The sequence below is a fragment of the Glycine soja genome, chromosome 6, assembly GCF_004193775.1.
Source record: "Glycine soja cultivar W05 chromosome 6, ASM419377v2, whole genome shotgun sequence".
In the NCBI taxonomy this organism is placed as follows: domain Eukaryota; kingdom Viridiplantae; phylum Streptophyta; class Magnoliopsida; order Fabales; family Fabaceae; genus Glycine; species Glycine soja.
This window is the reverse complement of record NC_041007.1, coordinates 1,168,218-1,186,383: the sequence shown is the minus strand read 5'-3', so window position 1 is coordinate 1,186,383 and position 18,166 is coordinate 1,168,218. Positions and strand designations below refer to the sequence as shown.

Here is an 18,166-nt window from a genome sequence, read left to right as displayed (position 1 = left end):
AGGAACCAACACTTTCAAATGTGCCTATAACTTTTTTTCCTCTCTCCACACTAGTAGATAAAGTACATAAAAAAAGATCTCAAAAGGAAAGGGATTGTGTATGATATGACCAGTGAAAAGAAGATCAACCCAAGAGATTAACACTAACACATCACAAAACAGTATTGGAGGGACAGATGGAATGAAACCACTATATTTACTGAAAACAAGGACAACATTGTTTTAACTGAAGTCAACAATAGAAATATAAGTTGGGTCCAAGGAAAACTTTAATCAATAAAAAAACCGTGCAATTATTGTATGAATTTATAGTTCTAATTCAGGAAATTGATTACTGCTGAGCACACGGTAAAACCAAACAACTAGTTGCTTGAAAACAATCATATATGTTAAGCTATATATCTACGACTTGATGACAGATTCAACCGTTACAGATGGTAGACTACCATGGAGCAATGGCATCTCAAGTTATCATCCACTGAAAGATAGAAGTCCTTCAGTAACATGAACTTGTGGGTCCAAAATCCCGTGGAAAACAAATCTAAAAATAAGAATAATACAATATAATCAATTTAGGGTGCATCTTCCAGTCACTTTCTTCTCATCCAATATTTGGTACAATTCAAGGATAAAAAATGGATTTCATAAACTACAATCAGCAGAGTTTCAAACAAATTGAATCTACTAGGCAAAGAAAGATCAGTAGAATGATACTTGAAACCAAGTTCGTTTGGTCACTGTTAATGACAACCTACTGATAAAGAGCCTGTCAGGTAATCTACATGTCTCCTCTCCTATACAATTCCATCCAGCATTTCACCTACCTTCAGTTTCTGCAGTTAAAATTCAAGCAATTCTTCCCTCACCAAAATAGAAACTCAAATCACAATTTTGTATTGAATAATAATAATAATAATAGTTTACACATGAACAAATCAACGTTTCTTTACTAATTATTTCTCCAAGAATTAAATTAAGTTCAAACCAGACAACCAGAGTAACCAAACTTATGTCGTAAACCCATGTGTAAATTGTAAGCAGATAACATTCAAAATGTGAACAGAAAAAATTGTAGGCAGCATTTCTACATGATTTTTCAGATTAAAAACACGTAATTGATTCAAGGCCATTGAGCTAAAGGAATGTATATTAAACAAGAAGGCGATTGTTGCACAAGCTGTACAAACAACCAGAGACTAATATTCTATCCTTTCTTGTTGACTCCTAATACAGACAAAGTATAATAAAATCATGAAAGCCAGCCAGAGTTACTGAAGTTTACCTTTCATTTTCCAAAGAACTAAAAGCAAAAAACACCTTATGTGAAGTGGGCATGGGAAGCCCAAAAGGCAATCAAGTTAAAAATCACTCCCTTGTGTGATCATTGGAGAGGTTCTTAGACTTGAGAGTCCTTTCTTTTGGCATGTATAGGTGTCTCTTCCTCTAAAAAAGAACCAAAGAAGAAAAAAAAGGTCAAACTCCTCCATTGTTATGTCTTTGTCCGCTGAGTTGGTTAAAAATTTATATGCAATTGAACTTATCTGATTCCCTCCCACCACTGGGGCAGTGCTTGACTCTGCCCAACCGCTTCTCATAGTGACACATTCGAGATTGGGGGCAGATACCCCACCAAGATAGGAACAAAGTTTCAAAAAATCATTTCTTTCTCGTCCACTCAAGGGGTGAAGACACCTGCATAACATGTGCTATCAACAACCTTTTTTTTTTTTTTTGCTTTCAAGAGAAGAAGAAGAAACATCCTAAGAACTTCATACTTAACAATTTATGGCCATAAATAAGGAAATGTGAGCATCAGTGAGAGAAAGTACCATTCATGGTAACATTTCAGGCACATGACATGGTAGTAGTGAGGCAACACAATCTTACTATTCATCTCCATGCATATTGCACATTCTTCTTTTCTTTCAATGTCTATGTCTGAAGACTGTATGTGCCCCTCACCATCTCTTCTGCGATACCTCCTCTACTGAAAACATTAAAATTATTTTCTCTACTCTACTTTATGTTAGCTTAAATAAAGACTTTTAAGGCTGTAGGAATAGTAGAAGGCAAAACGATGAAATATCAAATTTTGAAAAAAGAAACCAGGAAGATCCATAATCTTATAGAAAATTATTCTAACTAATAGTTATTTTCTTCATGAATTCTGCAGCCCGAAATTGAAAATGGTGATAAAAGTAAGTTTCCACATCTAGCCAGGTTTAGTTTTATATCGTGTAATCTATTACCTGTCTAATGTATTGAATATGCCATGACTGTTGCTGCTTCTGATGTTGATGTTCAATTGACAAAATATGAATTGGTTTTGTTGAATAAAAAAAAAAAAACAATAATGAACTCAACCTAACTCATTGAGATAGCCACATACACGAACCTGGCTGGATACTGGAGAGATTCACGCAGAAAGGCGACTGTTGGGTTCGACTTCACAGATTTGCAAACGAACTTGACGGTAGCGGCGAGACAAGTTATGGGATACATTCATTAGGTATCTGGAAATCAAAAATATAAAATAACAAAAGGACTACATTGCAAATAACAAATTTCAAAACAAACACATGACGTGGCAGGAGTAAATGATGTGGGGTACCAAAACCCTTCTGGAATTCGCGGGCACAAAAAACATTTCATCACTGAAAAGTGAAAACCGTTCGATGAATAAGACTCCACGCATAATAGAACAAACAAGTAAACGACAAGGCTTGTTGCAAATTAAATGAATAAATAATTTAATGGCATTATTTAGACCTAAACCCGTGAAACTTAAGCATGTAAATTGTCTTCCAAGGGCCGGCTTTAACATTATTAATTAATTAACTATGTATGTCATGTTTTCTAGCTAGAGTGTATGTGGTTCCCGCAAGAGCAATACCATTACGGTCTGTAAGCATATGACAAAACATCATTCTCTATAGAACTGAATATATATTACTAATAATAGCATTCTTAATATACTAATTAAGCTCGTACCGACGTTGAGGCTAGAGAATTAATTGGTTGTTTGAGAGCAAATTAATTAACATGGCTGGTGGTGGTGCTACTGCAGAAAGAAGCTTAGAGGAAACACCCACATGGGCAGTAGCTGCTGTTTGCTCAGTGTTCGTCATCATCTCTGTATTAATTGAACACGGAATCCATTCACTTGGAAAGGTACGTGCATGGTGCTTCATCCTTTATTTTTTGTTTTATTACTTGCAGTAACTAAATTTAATTAATTTCCTTCCACACACTCCCTATCTTATAATTACTTTCTAATTACAGTGGTTTCAAAAACGACATAAGAAGGCCATGAATGAAGCCTTGGAGAAAATCAAATCGGGTAAGCCGCAAAATTAGAACGAGGCAAAGTTTTTTTGTTCTTTTTTTTTAAAAAAACTCCCTTCAAATTTTAATTATATATATATATATATATATATATATATATATGTATATGGTTTTTGTTTTTGCAGAATTAATGTTATTAGGATTCATATCCCTATTAATAACTTTTGGTACACAATATATTGCGAAGATATGCATCCCTGTGTCAGCCGGTGACATAATGCTTCCATGCAAGAAGGTGGAAGTGTCAGATTCAGATGATGACTCAAATGACAGAAGGAAGCTACTTTCTTTTGACGACAACATGGAATGGCGTCGAGTTTTAGCAGCTGCGTCTGGGGGTGACTATTGCTCACAAAAAGTCAGGATCCGTAATTAATTATCTCTCATACTAATACTACCCCTTTCTCAATTAATTAACTCTTAATTATATGTATTGTTAATTTCTCTCAGGGTAAAGTGTCTTTGATCTCTCAGTCTGGGGTGCACCAGTTGCATATATTTATATTCGTCCTCGCTGTTTTTCACATTTTCTACAGCGTCATGACTATGGTACTAGCCCGAGCAAAAGTAAGTTAATTACTATTCCAAATATAAGATTTTATAAGTTATGGTTCTTCATCAGCATGAATATCATTAAAATTCTAAGATGTTGATAAATGAATTGACTGTCTTTTTAAGATAATATAAAGTCAACTCATTGGAATGACCAAATGATTTGGGTTATTTGTACAAGGAAAATGATTGCCTACATTATTAGAAATAATAATTTTTATAGGTTTAATTACCCATTTACTTTTTATCGTTAATTTTTTTTAACTTCTTTAGTTAATTTAACATGTGACTTTCTAGTTATTAACACAACACTCTAACCAATTAAGTTAATAGATTAATTATGATATAAAATAATTAATATCGCTATATATAACACTAAATTTTTTAATATATATTTAATGCACATGTAAATTTTATGATAATTAATTTTAATCTAATAATTAATTTGTAAAAATTAAATTTTAAATAAAAATTATAGGTTTTATTTATAATTCATATATATGTAAACAAATTAATTATTATAACAAAATTAATTATCATAAAATTTATTATGTAAATTTATATTTATATTAAATATACATTAAAAAATTTAATGTTATATATAAGGACATTAATTATTTTATAACATAATTAATTTATTAGTTCAGTTGGTAATAACTCGAAAGTCACAAGTTCAATTCTATAATTGATTTACGGATTCGTAATCTATAAGCCAATAACAGAAGGATAATATGGGAATTACATATGTTATGCTGGGTGTACCAGCAAAATGAATGGTGCGTTTAGCAATTCCCATTAACTTAACTCACCTCATTTGTCTTAAATAATTACCGTCTATGCTACCTAACTTTTTTTACAAAAAGAAAAGAAAAGAAAAGAAAAGAATAACGACAACGATATGCTTAACAGATGAAGAAATGGAAGGCTTGGGAAGCGGAAACATCTTCCCTGAAGTATCAATTTACAAATGGTAATTCACTAATTCTTATTGCAATTTATAAATATAACATACAATGGACCTTTGTCTTTTGTATTTTCATTATCATGGCAGATCCTTCAAGGTTCAGGTTTGCGCATCAAACATCATTCGTTAGGCGTCACTCTGGTTGGTCTAGGATGCCAGGAATTCGATGGATAGTGAGTTTCATCCATTGTTCCTCAGGAATAATTTAAATGAAAAACAAAATAAATACCATAATTTATGCAATTAACAATTAATAAACCCTTTATTTGGGTTTTTTTGGTAGGTGGCATTCTTCAGGCAATTCTTCGGTTCTGTCAGTAAGGTGGATTACATGACCATGCGGCACGGATTTATTAACGTGGGTGCCAAAGCTTACAGTACTATAATTAAATTAAATAAATGCAACTGTTTTTAATTAATTGAGTTTGTTACGGAAACCCAAAAACTTTACCAAATGCAGGCACATTTTGCTCCGGATAGCAAATTTGACTTTCAAAAATACATTAAGAGATCCATGGAGGATGACTTTAAAGTGGTCGTGGGTATAAGGTATCTGTCATATGACCTAAAGTCACACTAATGCATTAATCTTATAAGACTTTTTAATGCCAAGTGTTGTTTTTTTTTTACTATATTAGTTTTTGTTTTGCAGCATTCCGTTATGGGTTTTTGCAATCGTCTTTATGCTTGTGAACGTTTACAGTAATTCCCTCTTCATGATCCCTCTTTTTTTTTTTAAACTGTCCAATTCACACACGCAATGCACAAAGCCGTGTTTTTATTGGCTTACTTTTATAACTTTGTTGCTGCAGAATGGTACACGCTCACTTGGCTATCATTAGCACCACTAGTGGTAATTCATAATTGAAAAGTTATTAATTATTAACCTGAAAAGAAAATTAATATTTAATACTACTAGCGTCCATCGAACTTCATTGCTTTGCAGATACTTCTATTAGTGGGCACCAAGCTTGAACTTATAATCATGGAAATGGCCCAACAAATCCAAGATCGAGCCACAATTGTTAGAGGAGTCCCTATTGTAGAGCCAAACAACAAGTATTTTTGGTTTAACCGGCCACAGTGGATTATCTTCTTAATCCACTTTACCTTATTCGAGGTGATAGTTGGTGTGTCTATGTATAAATATAAATTTGGGATTTGTGTGACTAGAAAATTTATTATATAATTTGAGATTATCATGTGACTGTCATCCCAATCAATTTTTATATAATATATAATTAAATTTTAATTTATGGAAAAAGATAATAAAATATAATGTCACATAAAGATTGATTGAAATTATGATTATTCTGAACCGTATAATAATTTTTCTTGTGATTTTGACATGCTTAATTGGTAATCCAATTTGACTCAAAGCTGTTTATTCGTTGTTTTTCAGAATGCATTCCAAATAGCCTTTTTCTTGTGGACATGGGTAAGTAACCTATATAACCAAGATATTTTATTCGTTATGAGAAATTTCGAGTTTTGGGGTTTCAAATTTAGAGGATTCATTACTTTTTAATGATATTTTAAAAAATGCAGTATGAGTTTAAGATCACATCTTGCTTCCATGAAAGCTTGCCGCTAATACTGACAAGGGTTGTCCTTGGAATAGCCTTACAAGTCGTGTGCAGCTACATCACATTTCCTCTCTATTCCCTAGTAATACAGGTATACAATGTCAAACTAACCCATCAAATTACTTGATTAAGAAATTATTACCCTTTTCTTATTACTATATAAATGTTACCTTGTAGATGGGATCTCACATGAAGAAAGCAATCTTTGAGGAGCAAACTGCAAAGGCACTTAAGAAGTGGCAAAAGGCTGCAAAGGACAAGAGGAAGTTAAGGAAAGCAGGGATAGATATGAGTGGGGAAACAACACCAAGCCAAGGCACATCACCCTTGCATTTGCTTCAAAAGTACAAGCCAAGCCACACAGACACCGATAGTGTTCTCTACTCTCCACGATCATACCAATCTGACACTGACTTGTCTGAGACAGAGGGATCTTCACACCAATTGAATGAAATAACACAAACGCATCAAGCTCCAAGGAATGGAGAAACTCATAATATCGATTTTTCCTTTGTGAAGCCTTAACGATGCTTAACTCTAATAAGGACTTGTGGCTATGTCAAAAGAATTAATGGTTAATATCAACCAAGATTTGTGTTCAAATTAAATACCATATATAACATGATTAATATAGTAATACAACAATATAGCTGCCCATAAGAGTCATGGCCTGCCCAACCTCTTCCGCAGGCTAATATTCAAATACCATTGTAGCTAGATAGTTACTCAGCTAGGTCATTTTTTTGCTTGCATATTCTTTTATGACATTCTTAACTAAATAATATTAGTTATAACACAAGCAAAGTTTACATAATTACTAGTCAAATTCAAGCATATTAAATTGATAATAGTCAAGTTATCGCCTGGTATTCAATTTCAGGATTTGATTTGTCACGTGCTAAGTTTTGGACACAATCGTCAATTTTTTGCAAGTCATTGATATATATATTTTTGGTCAAAATTCATGATTTTGATTTATTTTTTATTTAGTTAGGTTTTTGGTGTCAAGTCATCACGAGTTTCAGAGTTTAATGTATATTTTTCTGATGAGTTTAACTTACGTTTAATATCACATTAACTTGTTTGCAATAATTATAGAAATTATTGACATTAGCATTAAAAAATTATCAAATAAATAACTAAAACCAACAACATTTGTATTATAAATGAGATTAACTTTATTATTTTCAAATGGATAAAAATAATCAGATTTGCCAAAATTAGAAATAGAAATTAAATTTTATCTAAATAATGACATTACAACAACGAATAAGCCTATTGATTAAATTGAGTCACCTTTTAACCAATCAACAATGAAATAAACTAATTCAGATAAGCAAGGTTGACCCACATTCACACTCTAATTGCATGAAATTTAAATTTGGAGCTTGAAATTGATTACATGATGCTCTGACCCTTACCAGGACATCTATGTTACCCTTAACCCTTTATATTTGATGCCTAGGTGTAATAGTGAAAGAACTAGACTGAGATTCCATGTGCTCTAAGAGAAGGAAATAACCATGTAGAATGTTTTTTAGGGCAAATTACATCATTTCATATCACATTCTTGTTTTTTAAAAATTTCTACAATATTTTCCTTAATAGTTTTAAATTACACTGTTTTTATTGTCCAAATAATATATTACGTCGTGTATTTTGTAAGAGGTATTATAAATATTAAAAAAAATGTTTCAATCACAACTAATGTCAGTATAGTTTACCTTATTATTTAAGTAAACTTGCTGCAGCAAATAATGACAAGCTTCGAATCTTCCATTCTCCATTTGGAGCCATTACCTCGCACTTGATGGAAAACGCCATTGGCGTTTCCTTCCTCATTATTGTTAGTATTTTGTTTTGTTTTATTTACCTTTCGTTTGCCAAAATAACTATTTAAATTGAAACTGAATTCAGAAATGTAACTTTATATTATTTTTTCTGACAACATAGACCATGTGTCTTCCAATTCGTTGGATAGATACTGATTTCATGTTAAAAATATTGTTAAAATTTAGTATGCATTTCGATCAATTTATCTTAGGAGTAAAAAAAGTAAGTTTTAACTCTTATGTTTTATAAACTAATTCTCTTAAAAAATCTAAACAGGTACACTTCACTTTAATTTTTTTATTTTACACTTTTTAAGAACAAAGTAATCTGCAAAAGAATTAAATAATCCAATTACGGTTGGTGAGTCAAATCGGTATGCTTTTCATTCTTCTGTCTTTCCGTTCTGCATATACGAAAGAAATATGTTTTCGGCGTATTATTAGAGGTTGCTAACAAGTTTCAGCAACTCACGGCATTGCTTTTGTCACTGTCATATGAAAGTGGAATCGGAAGGAATGGTTTGAACAAAAAAATGATTACTCGGAAGATTCCAAATCATTATGTTCTAAGTGAGGACGGCATATTAAATAATTAATTATTCATTGAGACAATAAAAAAATGTCATTGTATCTAGTAGATTATATAAAGCTAATCATCAAAGTATTTCACTAAAAATATAAATAAATTTGTACGAGTATTTATTAATTTTTAAAATAATTATCTTAAAATAATTCTAATAATAATTTATGATTAAAGAATTATATAAAACTACTATTTTATACCCACGTTACATAAATATTAATCTCATTTTTTAAAGTTAATAAAACAAGTTCTATATATAAGACAATTGTGATTGTTACTATCTTAAAAAAACATACAAAGAAATCTAAACTCATCCACATGTGACTTTCATTTTTTTTAAGTCACTTTTAAAGTACATATAAAAAACAAATAAGTATATAAACATATGAATTAAAACTATTTCAAACAATATGAAACTTGATCTTTTCTAATATTCTTCAAACTACAACAAATTTTTAACCATTATTATTGAAAATTAATTCTCTTAAAATGTAAAAATTAATAGAACACAAACATTTTTAACAAAAAATGGAAGAAAGCATCAAAATAAAATATTCAAAAACAAAAAAATCAGAATAAAACTTTTCAAACTTAATGTAATAACATGAAACAACACTAAAATATAATTAGATAAAAAATGATACTTAGCAAAAAAAAAAACTATCATATGTTTCCGTTGTAAAAAAATCATGTTTTTTTAATAATCATTTGGGTGAATTGAGTTTTAGAAAGTGACTAGAGTAGTAAGTCTTTGTTTTTTTAAAGGCATAGCTTGACAATCACTAATTAAGAATATTAGTTTTTTAATTTTATTTTTACAATGAGAATATTAGTTTTTTAAGAAGATTAGTTTTTTTGTTACATAATTAAAAATATTAGTTTGATATATGTAAGACAAAATTTAATTTTGTAAAATCTCAATGATATTTTTATCTTGGCATGTAATGTAATTGAGTACACCATTCCCATTTTATTTAACTGTTTAATTATCTTTCCATTAGCTTTAACGAAAGATTAACAATGTGGTGTCCACTTACATCTTTGTAGCGGCGGACACCACCACTGTTAACGACCCTCAAAAAGCGACCAAAGCCTCCCCTACCTCCTTTTTCTACCTTGGTCAATGCCACCACTAATAACAGAAAATGAATAAAAACAAAGAAAAGGAATATCTATCCAACAACTTTTAAATTTATTTTTGCCAAAAATTAAATTATTTATACACCTGGAATATATTATTTGTTTTAATTTTTTTACAATGTTAAATTATTAAATAACATCTCTTTTATTTTCTTTAATTTTCTACAAATATCCTCTCTAGAAAGCAATTTTTTCAGAGACATGATTAGTTAGAGACTAAAAACCTATTTGATAGATTCGAAGGAAAGTGAAAAAAATAATGAAATATAATGTAAAATTATATGAAACTCGTACTTTTATTTTTTTTTACCTTAAATCAAAACTCTCATCACTTTTCTTTTTACTATACCAGTCATACATTAATTGTAGCTGGTAACAGGTCTAGACCCAACTCATTGTTTAAAATAAAACATTTATTACAAAATTTAATGAATTTTAATGATACGACAATTCAAGATTAGTTGATAATATATATAATTAGATTGATATATTTTTTAGGATTAATTTGATGATTATAATTATCATATTAAAAAGGAAGAAACCCGGGCTTTTTATTTGCATTTAATTGATGCACGTTATTATACTGACAATCAACTAACTTTTTAATATACAATTACTTATTACTTTAATTGAATTAAAAAAAGTATTGAAAATGACATTAATATTTTTCCAATTGAATTTTTTGTTAGGAGGAGGTTGTGAGAAGATGTTTGATGTGAGTGTGACTTTGATACTATGAATGAATGAATACAAAGACAAAGGGTAAGGAAGAGTAGAGTAGGTAGGAAGGAGTAGGAGTGAAACAGTGAAAGTGATTATGTGTATAAAAACGATAATAATAATAGTCGGAGAGTGAGTGGCCTCATCTCACCTCACTCGTTCTTTTCTCACTCTCACATCACCCAACAACCTCTCTCTCTCTCTCTCTCTTGGGTTGAATTTGACTTGGCAAACCCTAGCCTGGGAATTCTTCAGAGAACCCGTTGTTCTGCTATTCTGAATCTGTTTCATAGTTTGCAGCATTCAGAGCAAAGTTTGGAAGGGTGAAGCGGAAATGCTTCTGATTTGGTAGTAGTCCGTTGGAGATTCGGTCATGGCTAGGCGTCATGGATGGGAGCTCCCCTTTCACACTTTTCAGGTACGTACTCTAGTTTTTCAATGCCACAGCAATCATTTGCAACTTTGTTTTGTTTTGTTTTTTTCTCATTAGTTTCAGATGAGGGCTTTCTTTCATCTTTCCCCCTTCTTCTTCTACCCTTTTGACTTTCTCCTTTACCTCGTTCCCTTTTAATCCGACTGCATTCTTTTTTCTCTCCGTTGTTTATTATGCTTTTTCGCCGTTAATTGATCTTCTAATTTTATGCGGAATCTCATGCGTTTTGTCGTATATATCGTGTCCACGCCTTTTCTCTCTCACTTTCTTACGGCGATGAATGTTTTTCAACTCCAATATCCATCTATCAAAGATTCTTTTTTTCTTTTTCCAGTATAGAAACCACGCCAATTACTTAGCATTATTGTGCTTCTTCATTTCAGGCTATGAATTTAGTGTTATCATCATATTTTCTCATTTGCAGAAAGATAATTTCAGAGTTAACATACTTCAGTATATTGTTTAGTATGTGTGATAAATTCTTGGGTAAAATAGCGTTTTGGTCTCTAAATATTTTGAAATGTTGGTTTTAGTCCAAAAAAAAAAATTAATATGTTTTTTAGTCCCTATTATTTAACAAGAAACACATGTTTTTAGTCACTGAAGACTGAAGAGGGACTAAAACTAAATCACTTTTGGTAAATGCGTGGACTAAAAACACGCATTAAATTTTTATAAGTACTAAAATCAACAGTTTCAATTTTTTTTGGTGAACCTATATACCTTCACAATGCTGCAAATTGCCAAGTATTATTTTAGTTTCATGTTTTAGAATTGAAGATTTGTGTATTCTCATAAAGCTTTTCCCCCCCTGCTTATTATGAACAGGTCGTGGCTATAACTGTATTTTTCTTGCTATCTATAGCATATTATGCTTTCTTTGCTCCTTTTCTTGGAAAGGACATCTATGAATATGTGGCTATTGGTGTTTACTCTGTATTGGTAAGCAGTACTCTGATTCTTCTCTGCTCCCCCTCCGCTCATGTGTTTTTCATACGGAAGATTCGTTCTAAAAAATGGGATTCAATATTCCTTCATTGACTTCAACTTAAATGTTGAACTGCAGGCTCTCTCTGTGTTCTTTCTTTATGTTCGATGCACTGCCATTGATCCCGCCGACCAGGGAGTCATGGTTGATTGTGACAAGACATCAAAGAATAGATCAAAACTTGATGAAGAGTTGGCAGGTTGGACTTTGAATGCTAGTGGCATCTATTGATTTTTAAGTTTATTCTTGGGAACAGATTTCTTAGAAATAATGTAATAATAGGAATAGAGCAGATTATACATTATGTAATTGTGTTAATTAGAGTAACTGTATATTCTTGTAATTGTTATATAATTATCCTTGTATTTATGACTCTTGATATAAATATCTGCTCTGTTGTGTTAGTCAACACGCGGAATTCATTCCATGCCTCTTGTTCTCTCTCTTTTCTCCATAAGATTCATCATAACCGTTGACAGTTCCCATAAATTTAGTAGTTTTTTGTTTGATCAACAGTGCTTGCTAGAACACCAAAATAAAAGAATTGTGCTGAATTTAATTATCCAGTAGTGACACTGTTGGATTAGGTTGTTACTTGGCTGCAGACAAACCCTAAATCATATGTAACAGATTTATATATGCCTTTTTGTAGGTCTGGAACTGATCATTTAGACTTTTACTTGTTCGATGAAATTATGAATATATAGTCACTTTGTTTGTTACCTCCTATATGGCTTATACAGACAAATTGTCATATGAATATATTATCTTGATTGATTTGGCAATGATACTGTTTGGAATATATTGGGATATGATGGCAACAATTGATGGTTTCCTATGCCTTTAATAGCAATTTTTCCAGTGTAGTTTGATAGTTTATATTTAGGATTTGCATCTCCTATTGCAGAACCCAGCAAGATGGGACTAAAGGGTGAAGGAATGTCTGATCGTCACAATTCAAGTTGGTGCTCTAAAGTTGGGTGTTTCTTCTGTAGTTTCCTTGTTAGAGAAGATTGCCGCAGTAATGAAGATATTAGTCTACAGCAACAATCTGGAGAAGAGGAGGCTTTGTTCTGCACTTTGTGCAATGCTGAGGTTGACATGAGCTATCTGAAAAATCTTATTTCATTTTCCATTACTTCTTCAAATAAATCAAAAGGAGAAAAACAAGTGATGAAAGAAAAATGGAGAAAGAAAAGTATAATATATGGTTTCGTAGAATGCAACACAGATTGATTCTAAGTAGATGAATCCAATTTTGCTTCCCAAAACTGCCATGATTATAGGCAAAACAGGAAAAATTCTGTTATAGAGATCCCTTTCTTGATGGTTCATGTTTGTTCAAGAATAAATACAAACCCTTTCAACGAATAGCCAGTCAGAGTCTTTTTGATTTGAGAAAACATTTTCTGTTTTAATTTTTTGTTTTCATAAATAACTATAAAATACCAACTTGATTTCACTTTGATTCTTGTTTTATCTTTTAAAATATCTAGTTGAAGAGTTTTCTTTCCTTTCCTTGCCTCACCAGAATATGGAAAAAAAACCATGATGTATTTACATCTTTTTAGTTATATTTTGCAGGTTCGGAAGTTCAGTAAGCATTGTCGAAGTTGTGACAAATGTGTTGATGGATTTGATCACCATTGTCGGGTAAATTTGTGTTTTAATCCCACCCCAAGTCAGTTACTGGGTATTTTTAATACTCACTGTTGTAGTGTCCTAGTCTGAGGTCTAATGGTCCATTGTCATACTAATAAAAAAATTGATGATAAAAAAAAGTGGTCAGGTCACTTTTACACTTATCCCTTTCAGAAAAGATTTTTTCCCCTTCTGTTCTTTGAGACTTATTGTTTATCTGATTGTCTCCAATGCTTGATAATTATTTTTCTTCAAAGTTATTTTGCCTGCAATACTTGCAAGTTGCAATGTATAATTTTTTTATGTTTGGGACCTGAGATGTTGTGTGCACTTGTGCACTTGTCAGTGCTTGTTTTCCGTAACTATTAGGTTCTTCAAAAATTCATTATCATCATATACTTTCTTTGTTTTGTTCAGTGGTTGAACAATTGTGTTGGAAAGAAGAATTACATCACGTTTGTGTGTCTTATGGCAGTGAGCCTAGTTTGGGTAAGTTGCATAAAGTTGTTCATCCTGAATCTAGTTCCTTGCCCAGTTGCCCCCCTCCTCTGGTCCTTCAGTTTTACATTGGAACAATCCTTCCAGATTAGAATTTTTTATTTTCTTACTTAATGCTCATACATGTAACAGCTTATAGTTGAATGTGGAGTTGGGATTGCAGTACTTGTCAGATGCTTTGTTGACAAGAAAGGTACAGAGAATCAGATTGCTGAAAAACTTGGAGCTGGGTTCTCTCGAGTCCCATTTGCTATCATTGTGGTACATTCACTCTCTTTTTCTTTCAGATTTTTATATAGGATAAACTGAAATAAACTTTACTTGACAAATGCTACTTTTCTATATGCTATGAGTTCTGTTGGCAGGAACGATGCATAATAGGCCTTGTATGGGCTTTCCATAGACTTTTTTCATTGCATCTTCTATTGGTGCACATCTCATGTTAACTTAAAATGCTGGATTCTGTCTACTGATGGAAGCCCTTATTTGGCTTGAAATGTCAAAATATGCATTGATGTAAAACATTCAATGCATCTCATACAAGCTTTTTTTTTATTAAAAAAAAAATTAGTTCTTTTGTTGTTGGTTAGTGATCCTGATTTGAAAACTTATTGGTTATGTTTGCTGAAAATTATTCAACATAAACTTCAAGTAATCATCATTATCCAATCTTTGAACATCATTAACTATTTGAGTGGTTAATTGTTCCTAAATGATAATGTTTTTTTTTTTTACCAAGAATTTCTTTCTTGTTATTTTCACTTCAATAAAGTATGAGTTGCTATGTTTCACATAATTTTCAATCCTTTGACAGGCCATATGCACAGCAGTTTCATTCCTTGCAACTGTACCTTTGGGAGAGTTATTCTTTTTCCATATGATCCTGATACGAAAGGTATATTCATGAACTTTTCCTCCTATCGACATGTATATTCTAAGCTGTCTTTTTCTTTTACAGGGTATCACAACTTACGAGTATGTTGTGGCCATGCGAACTCTAAGTGAACCACCTGGGCCTTCAGTTGATGGGGGTGAACAGCAGAGTCTACCATCGTCTCCTACTAGTTCAGCTATCACTGCAATAAGTGGAAGAAGCTCTGTTGGAATGAGTATACAGTACAAAGGTGCCTGGTGTACACCGCCAAGGATCTTTATGGACCACCCGGTACTGCCATCTCTGTGTATTTTGCCTGAATCATATGACCAGTAATTTCATTGAAAGACGTCTTTCCCATCATTGAACATTACATATAGTCAATTATGGTGAGAGATAGGAAAGGAGAATTGAGTGGAACAAAATGATTTTGCAAAACACAGTATGCCATAGCTCTATTATATTTTTGCTTATATAGTATGAATTTCCATGGTCAATAGAAATAAACAACTGCTATAGGTGAACAGTTGAAGGAAGGAGTAGTGCATTGTTTAAATGCATGCCCAATAAGAACTGTCACAAGAGCTACTGTGCTCATTCTTAGTTTCTGCAATAAATTAAGTTCTTAGTTTATGTTGATTAACTATCTGGCCTTGGATAAGCAGGATGAAATTATACCACATTTGGAGCCAGGACGCCTACCATCCACTGTTGATCCAGATGCAGTACAATCACCTGACAAAGGGAGAAAAATGAACCAGCGCCCTGTGCGAATAAGTGCATGGAAACTTGCAAAATTGGATTCTAATGAGGCAACTAAGGCAGCAGCTAAGGCCAGAGCATCATCGTCTGTGCTTCGTCCTATTAGTTCTCGACCTCATGCATATGATGTGGATCATTTATCCAGTAGCAATGTGAGTGGAAGAAGCAGCCCAATTAGCAATCAAGGATTTCATATCAAATACGATACAGCGGGGACATCAAGGTTATCTCCTTCCAAGAGCTCATACCCTCCTAGTCATGCAAGCAAGGAAGACATCGATTCTTCATGTCAACACAGTATGAGTAACATTAGCAGTCCACAAGTCTCCAACCTTACTCCTTCACCAATGCAGAGGCCAAGTTTGAACAGAGACCATTTCAACCCCATGTATCAACAACCATCGGGAAATCAGTCTCCTTCGTCAGGTAAAGGAATTGAAGGGAACACAAATCCAGTTCACGACAATGTGGCACGTGCACCAATGAGAAGCAACACCTTAGGTGTTTCAGATAATAGAAGATCGTCTGTGTTTTGGGATCAAGAAGCTGGACGCTTTGTCTCATCCTCATCAAGAGGTCCCGGCAGTTCTCAGATTCCCGGAACAGAGTTATTGTACACGGGCCGTTCTATATTTTTTGGCAGCCCCGTTGTGAATGAACAGCCAAGTACGGGAACAAGAAGTAGCAGTTCAGTAGTAGCTGGTATTCCGGATAGAGATTCTTCTACATTAAGGGATTTTCAGCAAGGTAGATCACATAGGGGTGGCCAGCTTCCTGTGTTTGTTCCTGGCTATGCCCAGCAAAACAAGTTCCCTTAGATTGCTTCCTTGACCATTAATTTGTTACGGCAACTGTTTCTTATCCTTTTTTAATTTTTTAAAAATTCCTAAACTTTTTCTAAATGTCCATCTTTTTACTTCTTCGTTTCTCCCGTATGACGGTATGAGTGCATTCCCCTTTCCATCTGTATAGGCTAATGGATCACGACCTTTTTCTGTACAAAATTATTTACCACTAGCTTTGCATTTTAAGTTTGAATATGTACGTCAGAGAGTTGATGTAGCTTTGCGTACTGAGTAGTTTTGTAAGTTTATTTGATTTAAATTAAAGTGTTTGTAATTTTTTTTCTTACTATTTTAGTACATTTCCTTTTTATTTATCTTAATGATTTTCAAAAGTAAAAAAGAAATGTATAAACAAATAGAGTTAAATTATTTTAATTATTATTCTCTTTTTACTATATTTTTGGGGGGTGATCATATAATATTATTCATATACTCAATGATTAATAATTAAAAATGCCTATTAAACAAAACTAAAAAATTCATATAAGTTTTTTTATTTATGTTATTTTACATTTATTAATTTCTTAAATAACTAATGTTATCAAACACATTTAATTTAAAATTTATCTTACAAGTTATCAGGTTTTAGCTAGTAATTATATAAGGTTTGAACCTAATTTATTATGATAAAATATTAGGGTTTGATATAATAATAATAATAAACTTAACATTTTACAAGTTCACAAAATATTTTCTGTCTGTATTTAATTTAAATTTGTTCCTATGTTTTTGTTCTTGCCTTTTGTTATCGTTGTAACATCACGAGATGGTATGAAATTGTAGTGAAATTGCTAGGGGAATTAAATAGAAAATGACTATGAAGTATATAGGATTCAATTTAAAATGATTATTAAGCCAGTAAAAATGTTATTAATAGAAGTAAATTATGACTGTAAAAATGATTATGATTTACGAAGTATATAGAATTAAACTTTATTGTATTAAGTCAGTTCCTTCGCTATTCAGCAAAAAAAAAAAAAAAAAAAAAGTCAATTCCTTGGCTTAAGTACTGTAACATAAGTATAAATAGTATATTTTTTCCCATGTTCATAGAGTAGGGGTATCACTCAAAAATTATATATTAATTAGGGTCGTGATTTGTGATTGCTATTATTTTAAGGAAATTTTATATAATGTAAAATTTAAATACATATTCTCTCACTGAATAAATCGGTCACACTATATGAATCTAATATAATCTTACACGGCTACATAAATCCTTTCGATTAAAAAACTTATTATGTCTTTAATATTACTTTGAGGATCATGTGAGGAGTACAATATGTATACTACTGTATGCCCTTGTCAGAGGCTCTATCCTTAATTATTCGGTTTATAACTTCGTGTTGTAACTTGTAAGCTTTTAAGTTTTAAGTACACGTGTGGACAAAAAACAAGGGAGT

At 32.0% G+C, this 18,166-nt stretch overlaps 2 protein-coding genes and 1 long non-coding RNA gene across 4 annotated transcripts; 2 read left to right on the top strand and 1 right to left on the bottom strand.

The window, feature by feature from the left end:
• Window positions 1-542: 542 nt before the first annotated feature.
• Window positions 543-2,475, bottom strand: LOC114414093. The gene is made up of 3 exons (XR_003667118.1): window positions 1,830-2,475; window positions 1,283-1,692; window positions 543-833 (listed from the first exon to the last, which is right to left on the bottom strand). It is a non-coding gene; the product is annotated as an uncharacterized LOC114414093 (long non-coding RNA).
• A 500-nt stretch (window positions 2,476-2,975) lies between these two features.
• LOC114414514 (MLO protein homolog 1-like) lies at window positions 2,976-7,026 on the top strand. 2 transcript variants are annotated; one of them, XM_028378801.1, is made up of 14 exons: window positions 2,976-3,171; window positions 3,283-3,340; window positions 3,471-3,703; window positions 3,796-3,912; window positions 4,807-4,867; window positions 4,949-5,034; window positions 5,145-5,219; window positions 5,322-5,410; window positions 5,514-5,563; window positions 5,674-5,714; window positions 5,808-5,981; window positions 6,264-6,299; window positions 6,410-6,538; window positions 6,625-7,026. In XM_028378801.1, exons 1-14 carry the CDS (start codon window positions 3,043-3,045, stop codon window positions 6,970-6,972), a joined length of 1,626 nt encoding a protein of 541 aa, XP_028234602.1. In that variant the 5' UTR covers window positions 2,976-3,042; the 3' UTR covers window positions 6,973-7,026. The 2 variants fall into 2 exon arrangements, with proteins under 2 accessions (XP_028234602.1, XP_028234603.1); XM_028378802.1 differs by having other exon boundaries at window positions 3,031-3,171; window positions 3,533-3,703.
• Window positions 7,027-10,843: 3,817 nt separating this feature from the next.
• On the top strand, window positions 10,844-16,980 carry LOC114414512 (protein S-acyltransferase 21-like). The gene is made up of 10 exons (XM_028378800.1): window positions 10,844-11,140; window positions 11,984-12,097; window positions 12,222-12,342; window positions 13,051-13,238; window positions 13,728-13,796; window positions 14,202-14,273; window positions 14,415-14,543; window positions 15,097-15,177; window positions 15,241-15,447; window positions 15,822-16,980. Exons 1-10 carry the CDS (start codon window positions 11,096-11,098, stop codon window positions 16,734-16,736), a joined length of 1,941 nt encoding a protein of 646 aa, XP_028234601.1. The 5' UTR covers window positions 10,844-11,095; the 3' UTR covers window positions 16,737-16,980.
• The last annotated feature ends 1,186 nt before the right edge of the window (window positions 16,981-18,166 follow it).